General features: G+C 40.3%; 1 protein-coding gene across 1 annotated transcript; it reads right to left on the reverse strand.

The window, feature by feature from the left end:
* Positions 1 to 58: 58 nt before the first annotated feature.
* Positions 59 to 17,261, reverse strand: LOC111609493 (NACHT, LRR and PYD domains-containing protein 12-like). Its single transcript, XM_023338241.1, has 9 exons — positions 17,173 to 17,261; positions 16,919 to 17,038; positions 13,301 to 13,379; positions 12,929 to 13,154; positions 11,016 to 12,807; positions 10,005 to 10,178; positions 3,373 to 3,546; positions 1,082 to 1,128; positions 59 to 932 (listed from the first exon to the last, which is right to left on the reverse strand). Exons 1-9 carry the CDS (start codon positions 17,259 to 17,261, stop codon positions 409 to 411), a joined length of 3,225 nt encoding a protein of 1,074 aa, XP_023194009.1. The 3' UTR covers positions 59 to 408.
* Positions 17,262 to 18,946: the final 1,685 nt, after the last annotated feature.

The raw sequence follows: 18,946 nt of genomic DNA on the forward strand, positions 1-18,946 counted from the left end.
AGAAAAACTGCAGCAAATTTACAAAAGGAAGATTTAATATTCAAATCTGACATGTTGAGAAAAATAGGAGCCGATAGAAACAGAAAATGATCAGTGATTGAGAAAAACTGATCAACATTTCAATGAAATCTGATGAATGAAAGGAAAAAATAAGAGAAACAATATCTTGATATTCAGTGTGAAGCTTTGACTGGAAACAAACAGAAAGACATGAGGATCCTGGAATAATCCTGGAATAATCCCAGCTTCCATCTTTAAAGGACTGGAAGAAGAAAAAGTTTCCAAGGACTCAATCAGAATTGTTTCACCAAGAAATAGATTGTAGAGACTGAACTATCTGTTCAACAGTGAGAGAGTTTCTCTGACAGGAGGAAAATCTTTAGACTCTTTAGACTCTTTAGACTCAACTCAACACAGAAACACTGAGGAACCAGAACTGGGCCAGACTGTAAATCCAGGAATCAGAGGGTCAGTGAATGTGGTGTTGAAGGTGTGGAGGAGGATCAGTGAGTCAGAGGAAACTCTGTAGAAGGACAGAATGCCAGCAGGACAGTCCACATACACTGCTACTCTGTTAGAGACAGAGGAGGAGGAGAGAGGAGTTTTTATGTTATTGTGCCAGACAGAGTAACCATCATCAGAGCAGCTCAGACTCCAGGAATGATTATTCCCTCCAAACCGACAGTCTCTACTGTCTCGTTTCCTCCTGATTCTTCTGTAACTCACTGATATATAAACATCTCCTCTCCACTCGACCTCCCAGTAACAGCGACCAGTCAGACCAGTTCTACACAGCAGCTGAGGAAAATCAAATCTGTCTGGATGATCAGGATATGACTGAAGCTCCTCCACACGTGTCACCTTCCTGTTGTCTTCAGACAGTTTGAGTTTTCTGCTCACTGTGTTTGTGTCGATGGTGAGTTGACAGGAATCTGATGGAGAGAACAAACACAATCCAGCTGCAGTTATTGATCATTTATTGACACTTTGATGATGACTCCTGAATGAGTGATGTGACAGTTTGAAGATGGTTGAATGTGAGCTGCTTTGTTGTCATGAATCAGATGAAAAACACACTTACACTTCCTCACACCTGGTGTCAAGAATGGGACTCCAGCAGGCTCCACCCTGAAAGGAGGAGGGGGGTCAGACCATCAGTCTCTTTCAGCAGCAAACATGGACATTACATGTCTCTCAGACACACATTGTCCTCCACTGAGACAGGAACAGTCCAACATTTGGATTGCAAACTGCAGTGGATGTAGGAAGGACAGTTGGTGCTGCTGCAGCACAACTCATTTCTCCAAACACAGGAAAAGCTCCAACAGAGAGGAGAAAGGAAATCCCTCAGTAACAACCTGAAGAAACTCACTGAAGCCTAAAAGGACATCAGGAAACTAAGGAAACATTTCTGGAAGCTCAACCTGATTTAATAATCAGCATTAAAATACAATCAATCTAAACTCTGACACAACACCTGGATACCTGTTCCATCCACACTCCCACACACAGATGAAGGAATGAAACACTAAACAGCCCTGCTGCTGAAAACCTGCTGTGGCCTCACTGTAATATCCAGAAATACAAACATTAAAAAGGAGAAGCTGCATCACATTCAACAAAGAGTTCAACAAGAATCAAAGATTTGATCTCTGAGCTCAGACTCACAAACCAGGGAGAGGCTTCCATCATCACACACCTCTGACAAACACCTCCAACCTTTCAGCACTTCCTCTACCAACCAACACCACCAGGTGGCGCTGCTGCACACATTTACAATGAGACCAAGAAGAAGAAGCAGCATCCTGAATCCAGCAGCTGCAGTAATTGCTTGTGAAAGTGTCCAAGGAGCATCTGGAACCAGAACCAGCAGATCCAACAGTCCAGAGAGTCTTTGTTTGCATCTTTCCTCTCAGATTTCCAAGCTGCTCTGAGAGGGAAATGACATCATCACTCTACTGATGATGTCACGCTGTGATGTCACTGATCAGGAGCTGCTGGACTTGTACATTTCCAGCATGGAGGACAGAGAAGATCTCAGCTCTGATGAGGAGCTGGCCTGCCTTCAAACTGATTCAGGGTCAAAGAAATATTTCCAGATGAAGTCAGACTAAAATGTTGGATTGTCCTGCTGTTGCAATCAGAGGCCAAGAAGAAGCTTCAAGTTCTTCTCCTGTTCAGCTCTACGTTCCTGTCAGAGACTTCAGCTCCTCATGAGGATAACAACTAAAGCCTGGGACAGACTGACACTAACATCCTGACATCTCATCCCTGTACAAAGCTTTGCATCATCAAGGTGACTCTTAGCGCCATATATGGACAGATTTCCTCTAAAGGGGGCGGAGCCTGGATTGGAGGAACCAGCAGCAGCTTCCAGGAACAAACCTTGGGAACCTCTGGAGGAGAACATGGAGATGAGATTCCTGCTTTAATCAGTGGATTCATTGATAGAAAACATGATGACTGAAATATCTGAGAGCTGCAGCTCCATTTTTATTTCCCTGGTTTTCCAACATGAAGGGTCTCTGCCTTTTTCCAAGACGTTGGGAATTTTTCCCAAACTTTATTGAACAATCCCAAAAGCTTTCCCAACTACTGAAAACCTAAACACATTAGTCTTTTCTTGGATCTGTCTAAAAGGTCTTATTATTGTTTTTTCATTTCTACCACAGTCAACAGAGCACAATTCTACTTTTTCACCATCATTCACTGCAATTCTTCATTTCCTCTGGAAAACAAGGGATTTCCATTCTCTCCTGATTCCTTTCATTCTTTGGATCATTTTCCAGATGTCGCCCCCTGGTGGAGATCAAACTACTAAATGGATGAAACTGTTAAAATTCTCACTTTCTTTCTTTGCCTCATGAATAGTTTTCTCCACTTTTTATGTAATTTATATTTTATTAAATCCTGAAAGTTGAGTTTTGTTTAAAATCTAAAGTTCTTTATTTTTCTCTCCCATAACTTTTAAACATCCATCTGACCAACATGGAGTTACTTTTCTTCTCATCTTTGCTTCTTGGGGCTGATTGGTCTGGAGCTCCATCAAATATTGTTTTAAAGTCCTTTCTGCCATCAGTAGATCATCACGGAAATCTAACTGAACTTCTTTTATTAATTTAGTCAGAGTCCCTATTAAACTATTAAACCCATCCCACTCTTTAATTTTCCTTGTGAGCCGTTCTTAGTCTGGAGAATATTCCAGAAAACTGGGTAATGATCTCTGCCTCCAGATGAGGCGTCTAAATATTTAATTATCAAATTAAACATTCAGCTTCAAACTAAATGTTTCCCAGCAGACTGACTAAAGACATTTCTCCCTCTTCCTCCTCTATCAGACCTTCTCTGCTCCTGCAGCAGGTTCCTCCATACCTGAGAGCTTCCAGTCTCCAGTGTGGATCCTTCAGTCCAGCCGACAGCAGCTTCACTCCTGAGTCTCCTGGATGATTGTAGCTCAGGTCCAACTTTTTCAGATGGGAGGGGTTGGAGGTCAGAGCTGAGGCCAGAGAAGCACAGCCTTCCTCTGAGACCAAACAGCCTGATAAGCTGCAGACACACAATTCATCACATGATGAGAACATTGAGGTAGAACCCAAGGTCTGAACTGATCATTTTCACAAGAGGAAAAAAGTCAATAAATTACCTTGTCAATAAGATGAAATCATAATAAAACTCTAATTCCGTTAAATGAGTAATAAAAATCAACAATTGTCACTTATAGAACGGATCACAATAGAAACATCCTTCATTTTTCCACAGCAGGAAGTTCAGGTTTACCAGCAATAATTTTAAGGTAAATGGAAAAATAAAACATTGAAGAAAAGATAAAAATAAAAAATAATAGGAGGCTGTAGAGTAAGGACACATTTATAATAGAGGAATAATAATGCTGTACATTTAATAAAAACATCATAATCAGTTTAAAAAAATGCGCAGCTGAGTAGAGCAATTTATAATCATATGTAAGAGTTTTTGGGAGCAGTTCTGGTTAGAAAGTCTAACAACTGCTAGGAGGAAGGATCTGCAATAATGCTCTTTTTTCTTACAAAGCTGGATTGCAAGAGTCTTTGTTGCTCTGATCGTTTCACTGGCCTGGTGGAGCAGATTTATTTCTATAGATAGGTTTATAGTTGATGCATTTAAAACCAGGAGAGTGGACCAATCACACAGCTGGTGCCTCTACATGTTGCCTCGTGCTGCCACTGCTTGATCTCTGAAGCCTGGATCACCTGCACCTCTTTTCACTCAAACTGGACACAGGCTGACCTGTATGGACATGGGCGTAAATCCCAGGTGGGTCGGGGGGTCCGGACCCCCGCAATCTTGGAATTGTCCCCCCAAATAAATCATGAAAGAAACCTTTGCATTTAAACAATATCAATATAAAAATGTAATAGAAACAAAGAAAGAAGTAAATCTGCCATTCATCTAAGAAAAGAACAAGAATTAATTTTAAGGAACCCCCCCACCAGTCTTAGAACAATGGTTCAGTCCAAAGTGTAGGAGGAGCAACAGCAGCTGAACATCACAGGCTCCATTAGAGCCGCTGAAGTGAGGAGCTAGCTGTTAGCTGTGGCTCTGCAGCACAAACAAAAAACCTAAGCTGCAGGCACACAATTCATCAAATGATGAGAACATTGAGGTAGAACCCAAGGAATGAACTGATGGATGGATGGATGGATGGATGGATGGATGGATGGATGGATGGATGGATGGATGGATGGATGGATGGATGGATGGATTTGTAACATGTGGAATAAATAAGAAAGCCAAGCAACTGCTGGGATCTGTAATAATGTTTCTTTTTGCTCCTAAGATGCAGCAATTTGTCAAGTGCCCAGAGTTACCTGAGAGTTTCCAGGTTGCAGTTTGGACTCTTCAGTCCAGCAGAGAGAAGCTTCACTCCTGAATCCTGCAGGTTGTTGTTACTCAGGTCCAGTTCTCTGAGACTGGAGGACTGGGAGCTGAGAACTGAGGACAGAGCTTCACAGCTTCTCTCTGAGAGGTTACAGTAACTCAGTCTGAGGAGACAGAGAGAAAAACCTGTTATTAAACAATCCTTCAAAATGTGTCTCTTTTCCAGTCAACAATGTTCCTCTTTACTGATTTAAGGGACTGTTTTATATATAATTATGTTGCCTTTTGTTGTGAACTGGTTCAGTCTATAGATGGGCCTCCAGCCATGAAGGACTGGACTAAAGGCAACAAGGAGGCTGGCAAGAGAAATATTAAATTCCTCTATGAACTAAATTAATCCCATATCAGTTTTAACAGAAAGAGTCCAATGAAGCCTGAGAATCAAATTGCTGAATAAAAGGTTTGTATTAAAAAAAATCCTTTTTTTATTTGAGAAAAAAATTACAACAAAACTAATGTGGGAAAAAATAGAAACAAATAGAAACAAATTTGCTCCTAAAACAATCCAAAAACAAGCACTAGCCAAACATTAAATATAGGGAAATTTAACCCAGTACTTAAATTAAAGAGTTCTGAAAACACCCCACCAACCTGACACTAAAGGTCACTAAACACATAGAAAACACACTTTCAGAAGTCACCACAATTAAAACTGCATTCATAAATATCACAACATTGAACGGCCTTCCAAATATTTTTAAACATTTTGTTGGAATAGGATGGGCCACCAATATGTTACGATCCTCATGTCATCACACAGAACTCACAAAATACAAAGTCCAGACCAGATGATGTTTTTAACAAAGAGGTTTTATTAAACCCAAGTCTGGACACAAAGTGGTTCTGGCAGTCTTGGTAAAATAAAAGAGTGAGAGAACGAACAAATAAGGCAGCAGTTGGCTGTTGGATTCAGGCCGCTGTGGGGCTCATACTGATTCTAATCTAACGTTCATAATAGTTATCTCTTCTTTCATTTCTAATTATTTATTGTTCTTTCTACTGATACAGTGAACCCTCGCTATAACGTGGTTCACCTTTCACGGCCTCGATGCTTCGCAGAGTTTATTGTGCAGTTATTTTTTTTCACACTGCATTGTGTTCTGCGTCCTGATTGGCTAAACAGTCTCCGCGTTTCTTCTCTACCTGTAACGTTAATAACGTTACGGCATTTAAATGTACGTAATACAGCTTGGGAAATATTGGCAAATGTTTTTGCCCAGAAGAAAAAGGAGCGACAACAAGTACCGATGACTATGTTCTTCTCTTGAAAAAACACACCTGCACCGCAGGCTTTAGAAGAAAAAGACACTAGAGAGCGGAGTCAGGTCGCAGCGTCACAGTCAGAGGAACAGTGAAATACGCGAGTCACAATTTGTCTTACTGTACTTCGTATTGGTGATTAAAATGATTATTTTACTGTACTTATTAGTAAGAAAGAGTTCTATTTGTTAAAAAAATGCGTAGGCTTGGTTTCAAAGTAGAGTATTTAATTATGCTGTATAATAATTGTAAAAAATAAAGATAACTACTTCACGGATTTCGCCTATCACGGGTTCTTTTCGGAACACAATCCCCGCAAATGACGAGGGTTCGCTGTACACTCAAATTTAAATTAAAAAACAGCTTATTGATCCCAAAAGGAAATAAAATCTTCTTGTGACTCATATTAATTCAAATTCTTCAAAGGGTTATGTTATGTTTGGAAGCTAGGACGAGGTAGAAGCTCAAGTAGACAAAGAACCCTTAACAGCTTTTATTCATAACTCGCTCAGCAGTACAGTAACATCAAGTATTCCTTTCCTCCATCTTATCTCTTCTTCTTTTCTCTCCTCTCTATCCTATTCTCGTACACCACCTAGTGGTAGACACAACAGGTTATTTTAGATATTAATGACTGTTTAGCTTAAAAGATCTCTTGTGGTTTGTATAACAGTGAATTTCAAGAAGGTTCTGACTTTATATATTATATATATTCTAGATAAATTCCTCTACTTGTTTCTCTGAATATAGATGATTATTTTAACATGTTGCTCATCCTCTTCCTGTTACTGAAACATTTCCACTTATTCTAGAATCTACAATGACTCTCAGCCATATCTCTTCAATGCCAATAATATCTGTTAATGTAATTTATCTGAACAGTCTAACTTCCTGTCCATCAGTCAATTTAAAAGAAATGTAAAAAGTTACAACAGTTAAAGTTATACCATCTAACAGCCAGAATGTAATAATTATTGAGTTTGTTAGGAGCAGTTCTGGTTAGAAAGTCTAACTGCAGGATGAAGGATCTGCAATAATGCTCATTTGTGCACCTAGGATGCAGCAATCTGTCATCTATCCAGAGCTCCACTATCAATGGAAGAATGACCGCAGCCTTTCTAAATACCTCTCTTCTTGGTCCTTTCAGCCTGGAGTAAATGAAAACCAGCAACGTTTATGTGTAGAGATTTGTTAGCCACATGTTAGTGATAGGATGCCACTTGTTGCACATCCTGTTGATGGTATTCACTGAGTTCCTGAGGGTAACCCATTCTTTCACAATTGTTTGTAAAAATAGGCTGCATGTCTAGAGGCCATGGAAGTTATTGGCAGTGTTGTATAAAGTACTGAAATCTCAGAGTCAAGTAAAAGTATAAGTAACTCTCCAAAATACGACTTTGGTAAAAGTCCAAGTCACTGACTGAAATGTTACTTGAGTTAAAGTCTTAAAGTATCTGAAACTTCTTGTACTTAAGTATGGAAATTACTGTAAAAATGGATGTACTCAAGTAATGTAATGAAAAGTACAAGTAAAAAGTAAAACAAGGCAAATGCAGTTTGAATGACATTTTTTATATTTTGGTAAACTTGTCAAATACACTTAAAATAATGTACCCAACCAAGTGCAGGCAAAATTAAACCTGCTAATAAATTGTTCCAGTTTTAAAGAGTAGCACATGTTAATGGTTTGTGGTTTTGAACTTGCATGCCTTTCCTATATTTGTTAAATTTAGTCTAAATTGCTATCGCTATGGCTTCTGTCCCCCCTTGAACAGAGGAGTCTAGGTAGCCTGCTACAGTCAACATTAAGCCTAAGCTAAATACACCATGTGTGGAACTGAAACAATGCCAAACAAAGTTCATTTATACAGGTAACGTTATGCTCAAGATTTCACAATAGTGCCTAGTGACCAAGCTATAGTTACTGAAACAGGAGGATTATAACCATTTCATAAGAAGTTACCTCGATGTGTTTCTTCAAGTTGGACGGGGAGTTTTTGTAAGATAGAATTTCCACATCTTCGGGCAGGAATAACATAAACTGCATGCGGTACGACGAATCTTTAACACCCACGAAAGAGTATATTGTGTTTAAATAAGGCCATGGGCTCTCATCACCAGCTGGTGGTTCCCCTGGAGCCGTGTTGTGGTCTCCGTCTCCTCCTCCATGTGGCTGCTGCTGATTGAGAGACTTGCTTTGTGTTTAATGGGAGAAGCGAAACAGGTGTATCCTATTGGAGGTGATGAACAAGCCCAGGCAAGTAGGCTACCGACTTTGTTCGGTAGCCTACTTGCTACTTGCTACTTGCTAATCAGTAGGTGGGATCAAAACACTTTGTTTCTCTCTCTCGCTTTTTTGTAACGAGTAACTAAACCACACATTGAAAATGTATCGGAGTAAAAGTACGCAATTAAGTTCGGAAATATAGTGAAGTAAAAGTGAAAGTCATCAAAAATTTTCATACTCGAGGAAAGTATGAAGTACTCCAAAATATACTTAAGTAAAGTATTTTTACTTCGTTACTATACAACACTGGTTATTGGAGCATCTGATTCTGATCATCTGGATGGGTGGTCAAATACTTTTGACAGTATAATGTATCTCTGCTAGGCAGTGATGTCAGTAACGTGTTACTGACGTCGGACCACTTTTTTCAGTAGCGAGTAATCTAACGAGTTGCTATTTCATATCCAGTAGTCAGACTACAGTTATGTATCGAAATCACTTTGCGTTACTGTGTGTTACTATTTTCTTTTGGAATTTAATTTTATTTCCTCTACGCGTCTTGTCAAGTCATTGCCGTTTTTATGCGACAGTATCAGCAGCGACAGAAATGTAAACAATGGAGGGAAGAGGGAGACGCGCATTTTGTTGGTAGAAAAACAGGAACTATTTTGAGTTTCTGTCGCCAAGTCCAATTATTATAAGCGGCTGTGGCCTTTTTTTTTTAAAGTCGCATAGAAATTTATTGAGTCGTGGGTTGCGCTTTTTGGGCTCATTTTTTAACGTGAAGTTGCTCATTTGGGCTTGGAAATAAGCAGAAATAAACCCCAGAATGTGTCCGACCTCCAATTAGTTTTAGTCAGGCTCTCCCTGTCCATCATTTCCTGGATGATCCGTCCCGCTGTGTCTTTGTTAATGTCAAGTTAATATATTACCTGTCAATCACGTTGAGCAATCCAGAACATTGGAAACATCGAGACTAATCTGAACAGCCCAATAAACGTGAAAACAGCCACGAATGAATGGGTTGTGCAACTAAACGCCATTATAATTATTAATAATAAGATAAGTGTCACAAATCTTTGCAGGAGCCATCTGAATTGTGGAGCTGCAGGAGGAGCGCTGCGCTCTGACACCAAACTCAGGGCTGTAACTCACAACCTGGAGGCTGGTGGGGTGGAGGGGGGTTAAAATCCTTCTTAGAGTTTTCCAGACAATAGTGGAACACACAAAAACATGCACAAATTACTAACGTTTTTTTTGTACTATAACCATTAAAAAATCTCCCCTTCAGTTCAACCTTATAAGTGGAGACACATTGTTGATGTTACCATTATAAAATAGCTTACAATTAAGTATTGGTAAAGATCAATGTAATTTTCACAGCGTTGTTGTTAGCAGCTGCTGAAAGTAACTAAAAAAGTTAGTTTTAATGTAACTTAGTTACTTTCCAAATCAAGTAATCAGTAATCTAACTGAGCTACTTTTTCAAGGAGTAATCAGTAATCCGATTAAAGTTACTTTTTCAAAGTAACTATGCCATCACTGCTGCTAGGAGCTAGTAGACAGAAATCTGGTTTCACCAGGATTGAGAACATTTTACCTGAGAGTTTCCAGGTTGCAGTTTGGACTCTTCAGTCCAGCAGAGAGAAGCTTCACTCCTGAATCCTGCAGCTTGTTGTTACTCAGGTCCAGTTCTCTGAGACTGGAGGACTGGGAGCTGAGAACTGAGGACAGAGCTTCACAGCTTCTCTCTGAGAGGTTACAGCCACTCAGTCTGAGGAGACAGAGAGAAAATCTGTTATTAAACAATTCTTAAAAAATAGTATTTTTCTATGTTTTTCTTGGACAGAGAAGGAACTATCTTATTTTACACATATTTACGTTGCCTTTTGTTGTGAAATGGTTCATTCTATACTTAGTCCTCCAGCCTTAAAGGACAGAACTACAGGCAACAAGGAGGCTAGAAATAGAATTATAAAATTCCACAATTAGCTAAATTAGTACAATTTATATTTTAACATAAAGAGGAGTAGTTTTGCTGCTTTTATATGTAATATTAATGTTCAGGTGCTGAAGTAAGTCTCTGTCTCCTTTACACATCCCCCCCAGTGAGACAATTTGGAGAGACAATGCACCAATATATAAACTGAAACATCAATCCATCCATTTTCTTACACCCTTGTCCCTAATGGGGTCAGGAGGTGCTGGTGTCTATCTCCAGCTAACGTTCCAGGCGAGAGGCGAGGTCACCCTGGACAGGTCGCCAGCCTGTCGCAGGGCAACACAGAGACACACAGGACAAACAAACATTCACACACACACACACCTAGGGAGAAATTGGAGAGACCAATTAACCTAACAGTCATGTTTTTGGACTGTGGGAGGAAGCTGGAGAACCCGGAAAGAACCCACACATGCACAGGGAGAACATGCAAACTCCGTGCAGAAAGACCCCGGCTGAGAATCGAACGCAGGACCTTCTTGCTGCAAGACAACAGTGCTACCAACTGCACCAATGTGCAGCCCTAAACTGAAACACTAATATATATATTTACCTCATCATTAGCATATTTCTATCAAAAATAACTGCCTAAACAATCTGTGTCCTTACAGAGCTTTGTTGGAGGCTTTAACCACTGGCAGCAGCCTCAGAAGAACCTCCTCTGAAGCAGAGTATTTCTTCAGGTCAAACACATCCAGATCTTTTCCTGATGACACTAAGATGAAACCCAGAGCTGACCACTGAGCAGGAGACAGTTTATCTGTGGAGAGACTTCCTGAACTCAGAGACTGTTGGATCTCCTTCACTAGAGAACAATCATTCAGTTCATTCAGACAGTGGAACAGATTGATGCTTTTCTCTGCAGACACATTTTCATTGATCTTCTCCTTGATGTACTGAACTGTTTCCTGATTGGTCTGTGAGCTACTTCCTGTCTTCGTGAGCAGACCTTTTAGGAGTCTCTGATTGGTCTGCAGTGAAAGTCCCAGGAGGAAGCGGAGGAACAAATCCAGGTGTCCATTTGGACTCTGTAAGGCCTGGTCAACAGCTCTCTGATGGAGAGATTTTAGGTCAGATTTATTAAATAATGAAGACTTCTTAGATCTTTGTGTTTCTTTCATCACATCAGAACCAGATTTGATGAAGGTCAGATGAACATGAAGAGCAGCCAGAAACTCCTGAACACTCAGATGGACGAAGCAGAACACCTTGTCCTGGTACAGACCTCTCTCCTCTTTAAAGATCTGTGTGAACACTCCTGAGTACACTGAGGCTGCTCTGATATCGATGCCACACTCTGTCAGGTCTGATTCATAGAAGATCAGGTTTCCTTTCTGCAGCTGATCAAAAGCTAGTTTTCCCAGAGACTCAATCATCTTCTTGCTCTCTGGACTCCAGTGTGGATCTGTTTCAGCTCCTCCATCATACTTGACCTTCTTCACTTTGGTCTGAACCACCAGGAAGTGGATGTACATATCAGTCAGGGTTCTGGGCAGCTCTCCTCCCTCTCTGGTCTCCAACACATCCTCCAGAACTGTAGCAGTGATCCAGCAGAAGACTGGGATGTGGCACATGATGTGGAGGCTTCGTGATGTCTTCATGTGGGAGATGATCCTGCTGTCCTGCTCCTTATCTCTGAATCTCTTCCTGAAGTACTCCTCCTTCTGTGGGTCATTGAACCCTCTGACCTCTGTTACCATGCCAACACACTGAGGAGGGATCTGATTGGCTGCTGCAGGTCGTGTGGTTATCCAGAGGAGAGCAGAGGGAAGCAGTTTCCCCCTGATGAGGTTTGTCAGCAGAACGTCCACTGAGGTGGACTCTGTAGCATCAGTCAGGATCTCCTTGTTGTGGAAGTCCAGAGGAAGTCGACTCTCATCCAGTCCATCAAAAATGAACAGAACCTGGAAGTGTTCGAAGCTGCAGATTTCTTTGGCTTCACTAAAGAAATGATGAACAAGTTCCACCAAGCTGAACTTTTTCATTTTCAGCACATTCAGCTCTCTGAAGGTAAATGGAAATATGAACTGGATGTTCTGGTGGGCTTTGTCTTCAGCCCAGTCCAGAGTGAACTTCTGTGTTAGGACTGTTTTCCCAATGCCAGCCACTCCCTTTGTCATCACTGTTCTGATTGGTTGATCTCTTCCAGGTGGGACTTTAAAGATGTCTTCTTGTCTGATTGTTGTTTCTGGTCTGTGTGGTTTCCTGGATGCTGTTTCAATCTGTCTGACCTCATGTTCATCATTGACCTCTCCAGTCCCTCCCTCTGTGATGTAGAGCTCTGTGTAGATCTGGTTCAGAAGGGTTGGACTTCCTGCTTTAGCAATCCCCTCAAACACAGACTGGAACTTCTTCTTCAGACCAGATTTAAGTTGAGGTTGACAAACTGGAGCAAATTGTTCTAAATTAACACAATAACAAAAATCAGAGATGAAAGAAAATCATCTTTTGAATTTCATTACATCACTTCAGCAAATATGTAATTTATCTATCATTTCAATTCTCTGAAGAAATCCTCTTACTGTTCTCCAGACGGTCAGCCAGCTTTTCCTGTTTCATCCTCCGCAGGAAGTTCAGTGTGATCTTCATCACTGCCTCTCTGCTGCTCCTCCTCTGTTCTTCATCTTCACCTTCCAACACCTCATCATCTCTCTGAGTCTCTGAGCATTCTGGGCAATCTGGACTCAGAGCTTTCTGGATATTCTTCAGTTCTTTCTTCACAAAAGTGACAATATTGTCCTCCAGCAGCTGGAACAGAAAAATAGATGAAGGAAACATCATAAGCCAAACACCAGATGGATGTTGGACAGACTGACAGTCCTCTGGTCTACAAAGTGCAGCATGAAGGTGACTTTGAACAGAACCCATGGAAAAGTTGTTGTTCATGTACAGACCATAAATATGGAGTCCAGTTGTGTTTGATGCTGCTGGGCAGATGGACAACTGGGAACCTCTGAGCTCTGCTGGTCCACTCTGTGGAGGAACCAGGAACAATTAGGAAGTCAGGAAATATTCATCCAGCAGTATTCACAGATGAAGTCACCAGGAGTTTAACATTAAAAGACCTTAATATAGAAAAACAGCATCACATAAACACAATTTAAAGTCAGAAAGAGTAAGATGATCTACGAACTAGAAGAACCTCTGATGGTCCACATCAGCTCAGTTTGGTTGAGTTCCAGCAGATCTCACCAACCACATCATGAAGCGTTCCTTCCCTGCTGAACTGCTCTCACAATGCACACAGGAACCAAGTCCTGATGGACCAGACTGCTTTACCAGGTATTTCCCAGTGGGTTGTGGAAATGTGTCCACCGTTAATCTGACATGGAGCCAGGAAGCAGCAGATTATCATCATCAACACCCAAACATGGCGATATGAAGGTGTTGTCAATGGTGTTTAGGTCTGGTGAAGAAGGGGACCACTTCATTATTCTTTCATCTTTAAGGCCTTTACTGGCTAGACACAGTGGAGTACTTTGATGCACACAATAGAGCATTGTCCTGCATAAAAATCATGGTCTTCTAATGAGACACAATCTTAGAACGACCAACGTTCTAAGATTGTCGTAAGGGGAAAAATAGGAGCAAAAAATCGTGTAGTGTGAACTATTGCATCAGGTAGTCGATGTGCCCATCTTCTCTATTTAAATCTAATTATTACTGAAGGGCAACATAATATACAGACTTCATAATCTGCACTTTTTTGGTTGAATGCAGTATTTATTTCCAATTTTGGCTTCATGCTGTTTAGTTTTTTTTTCAAGTGCGTTTGTTAATGGAGACTGAGAATCCATTTTATTTTTGTTTTTGTTTTTTTTGTTTAATTTGTTTATCAGTTCCCGTGTTAAGTGTTCTATAGAAAATAATGTGTATCTATCTTTGGCAGGAAATCGCAGGCATTATTTTGTCATGTCCATTAAATCAGTGTAAAAAGGTCTTCAAACAATATTATTGTTTATCACAATAATTTCTGAGACAATTAATCGCTCAGCAAAATTTTTTATCGTGACAGGCCTAGGTAATAATATGTATGAAAGATGATCTGCAAAAAATCTATTTCCTCTGACTTTTCCCATTGCTATCTAGAAACAACCAATCAGTGGCAGGTGAGTTTTATTGCTGTCAATCACAATCTCATGTGATGCTGCTCATCCTCCCTCCTCTCGCTCTGTGCTATGCTGCAGCTAGCATAGCCTGTTGTGAATGCTCAGTCTAGTTAGCATAGCTACCAATGACAGCAGTAAAACATTTTTCCGGTAACGATAAGATGTTTCTCCACCATTAGCACATTTAGCAGTGAATGAATGAGATTGATTGACAGCACTAAGACCCTCCTCCTGGTTCTGATTGGTTGTTTTTGGTCAGAACGGCTAACAGTAGCAGGTCAGGGAGGAGATGGATCTTTTTTCACAGATTATCTGTTTCATAACAAACTGTCACGACATGGTGACAACTTTAATAAATATGGAGAAAACACATTTTATATTAAAGTTATATACTGCAGCTTGAGTAAAATGCAACTACATAGCATTTTTTGAGAAGTCTGGATTGTTTTATGTATATTTTGCACATTGTGTTTCACTGTTGCTGGTGGGGAGAGACATTTCAGTATCTAAAACTAACAGAAAACATTTAAGCAACCTACTTGCATATTGTATGTGGACTGTTGCATGTAAAATTCATGAGCAGTAAATATTGTGCTAGTATCAGTATTGGACCAAAGAAAGCAAGGCAGTAGCAAGCCTTTAAAATTGTGACACTTTTTATGGGTCCAATAGACTCAAAAAAATTTAACAGCAGCTTCACGGGGCCCCAATTCAATTTTTTGTCATGGGGCCCAAGATTCCTGGCGGCGCCCCTGCAGACAGATCCAAATGACTGAAGAACTTGCGCAGATTTCTCTGCAGATGCGACCAGGAGGAATTTGTGAGGCTGCATGTTCAGATCCCAGCAGCTGAACTGCTGGTATTTTCAGTGAAGTCGTTTGATTTAATTTATTATAAGTTATTGAGGCCACAGTCAGTGGTTTTTATCACTGCGGAGAAAAAGTTAGAAGTTTATCTGCTTTATGTGTTATGAGATCTGGATTCACGGTTCAACTAGCTGACAGAGCCAAAGACTGTCCTGCGCATGGGGACCAACCCGTCAGGCCCGCAACCTGTGGCTTCAAATCGCACTTCTCTCATCAGCTGGGTTCAGACCCCAAAGACAAAGATGAAGATAAAGACAAAGACCAAGGCAAAGAAGAAGAACTGGTGTCTTCCTTCCTGCCAGCACCCAAGTCCTGTGTGACCTCACCATCCATGCGGAGAAGAAGCTCATCAGACCTACAGAGATTCCTGCCTTCGCCGATCAACTTCCTCCTCCTGCTGCAGCACCTTCTTCATCATCAGGCCAGGTCTGGGGTTTAAAACGTCAAACTCCGTCCATCTCTCTCAAAGGTTCCCTTTTTAGTTCTCAGTGTCAGCAGTAGGGAAAGACAGACTAGATGATTAATTTTACTTATTTGATTATTTCTGCTACTGAATTAAGCTGTACTGACCCTTGCAAAAATGCTTTACTAATAAAATATTTAGCATAAAGAAAATCTAAAAGATGTTGTGGACATTCAGTTAATGAGTCACCTTAAAGTTCTTTGATGGTTGTAAAATAGCTATGATGTTTGATTCTGGAGAGGAAAAAGTGGAAAATGTTTTTAGGTTGCTGGTAGCCCATATGTACAACATCATCCTTGGGACTCGCCGAGTCACTAAAACCTACCTGGTTCAATAACAAATGCAAGTTGTAATATAGAGAATGAGCGACCGTTAACAGGTGTGCTCTGTGAAACTAGTTGGCTGCAGGCTGATCAGTCTGGCTAATTCACAGGGGGAAGAAGGTTGGGACACCTGGATGTAGGCCGTCAGAAACCAGGCGAATCGTTTCTCGAAACCAGCTTAAACAGAGTTTACTTCAGTTCTGCACAGGGTAAATCCCAGCAGATTTAGAAAACCAATTCACCCGTTAGATGGAGAGCTGGTAGCACATCTCCCCTCTCAGAAGAGGAAGTAGAGAGTGAGAGAGTAGAGAAAGAAGGGGGCTGGGGGAGTTGCGCAGCAACACCATCCAAGGAGGATCTGATGGAGCTTCAATCAGAACCAGATGGTCAGTTAGAGACCATCTGGTTCTGAAAGATATCTACATGAGATATTTATTTTAGCTTAACTGTGGAAATGGTTAATAATCCACTATGTTGGATGATGTTTGAACCACAGAGATGAAACTGGATTCATAAAATTAATTCATAAAAGCCTTTTTCTTTCAGCATTACTCTGTCTAGAAAATGAATAAAATTTAGATTTAGAGGACAATCCAAATATCAATCTAGAGATTAAACTCACTTCTGCCTTTTGTGTTTGCCTGTTAAATTAATATTTAACATACAAACACACATATTTGCATATGTGTGTTTGTATCTGTCATAATAACAGATATAAACAGAACAGTTGCAGCAGTTAGAAACAGCTCACCTCTCTGATGGTGGAGATCCAGGAGATTTAAAGAAAATGAAATCATCCTTTGACCTGTCGCTCTTAAAGGACACACAGCTGGGTTCTGGTTCTGGTTCTGGTTTGAGTCTCTGATGGATCCTGACAGAAACATGATGATTAAAACTTAATCAGCAAAGAGGAGCAGCAGCAGCTTCATCACCACGTCTGTTCTGGCCTGATATAGTGAACGCTGTGTGAAAAGGGCTGTGGACAGTTAGAGATGGTGACCTCACCTCTGACCTTTGCTCTGGCTCTCATCTTCCCCACACAGAGTGGTTTTAGAGGGAGGGACTCCCTCCTCTCTGTCCTCACACTGATCCATGCTGCTGAATTCACATCAGCTCACACACACTTTCTACCTTCACCTGCAGAGGAAACACACATCATTCATCTGCACATCAACTCTGATCATCCTTTACATCATTAGAGCTGGAAAAAGATCAGCTGCTCCTCCTCTGATTGGCTCTTCTTCTCTGCTTCATATCAGTGTCAGGTGAATGCAGTCAGACAGCAGAGAGGCAGAGGAAGCTGCCATCAGCTGCTGCACTTCTACTATCAGTCCACTAGATGGAGACATGGAGCAACATTTACATTCACTGATTCAACCTGAACAAGTCTTATAGTTCACAATTATTAATTTCTACAAGTGGATTATTCGCTCCATTAAAGATGAACTATTTAATCATCTGACTGAATCAAACCCATTTTAATAATATTTTATTTTGAAAGGAAGCAACAGGAAACTGTTGCTGACGTTAATGGTGGAGACTAGAGTTCGGTACCAGGAAATAAAAACATGAATCAGTTCGGAGAAGAAAACAGTGAAACATCAGCTGTTCATCATGTTGTTTGATTCCAGTTCATCAATAATCTAATAATCCTGTAGATTAGCCTTCAAACAGCAGAGATATTAAAGTTTCAGCTGAAATCAGAAGTGAAACTTTTCTCCAAACGTCAGAGATTAGAAACAATCAGGAAAAAGTTAAAGTGATGAAAAATTCAAGAAATAAACAAATTAAACTTACAGTTTGTTCAAACGATCCAAAGAGTTAAAGAAGAAAATTTAAACAACAGACTGAGACCCAACTAACGGACTGGAGCCGCACATGAACAGGTAAATTCAAACCGAAAGTAAATGTGATGGATGTTGCATAACTGATGACATCACAGCTCACCTGGTTTGTAGTTTTTTCCTTCAGAGCAACAGAACCAGGAAGTAGAAGCTCTGAGGTGAAATCAGAGGCAGGTTGATAAAATCTTCATGAGGAAGGAGAGAAGTTCTGATAAAAATGTGGAAATAAAACTTTAACTAAATATTTACCTTCAAAATAAATATTTATTTTGCAAACTAAACATTTAATTTTCAAATCCAATATTTATTTTCTAAACTACATATTTAATTATCTATTTTCATGTCTAGTTGTTCAGTCAGACGCTCCATCATGTTGTCATGTTCCAGTTTTTCTCCACTCAGCAACAGTTGGTGAACAGGATTTAATCCAGTTTAGTGTAATTGTCTTTCTTGCTACTAGTAGCAGAAGGTGCAACAATATGTAACATTGATCTTTAGTGAGTAAATCCTTGGTGTTTATGTCCAGCAGAAATAGAAGAGGCTCCATGGGGAGATCTGTCCTTAGAATGTCCTCAATCTCCTGTTTCATTTCCTCCCAGAAGGTCTTTATTTGTGGTCAGTCCCAGAAGACGTGTGTGATGACCGACCATTCCACAAATTCCTCCAACATCTATCTGTGGTTGGAATCCTGGAAATGAAACTTTTTAATGGAGTTTTATTAAATCTGGTTTTTACTTTCCAGTCAAACTTTTCCAGATTTGGTTTCCAATATATTTATGGCACAAAAATGCACAGAAGAAAACTCCACTCCGTGTTTTATCAATCTCCAGTTCAGTCCAGTAAATTGATGCTCTCAGTTTTCCCATCAATCCACCAATGGAGACACCAAACTGTGCAGTAAGAGACTGGTGTATTCAGTGTTTCTGTGCTTTGAA

Source organism: Xiphophorus maculatus, chromosome 8, assembly GCF_002775205.1.
Source record: "Xiphophorus maculatus strain JP 163 A chromosome 8, X_maculatus-5.0-male, whole genome shotgun sequence".
Classification (NCBI taxonomy): domain Eukaryota; kingdom Metazoa; phylum Chordata; class Actinopteri; order Cyprinodontiformes; family Poeciliidae; genus Xiphophorus; species Xiphophorus maculatus.

Excerpts from the sequence above, each read along its gene's own strand:
- LOC111609493 (XM_023338241.1), bottom strand. The coding sequence starts at position 17,261 with ATGGATCAGTGTGAGGACAGAGAGGAGGGAGTCCCTCCCTCTAAAACC. Across the intron at positions 17,039-17,172 it reads AGCCAGAGCAAAGGTCAGAG|GATCCATCAGAGACTCAAAC; the intron begins GTGAGGTCACCA and ends TGTTTCTGTCAG. Across the intron at positions 1,129-3,372 it reads TGGAGACTGGAAGCTCTCAG|GGTGGAGCCTGCTGGAGTCC; the intron begins GTATGGAGGAAC and ends TCCTCCTTTCAG.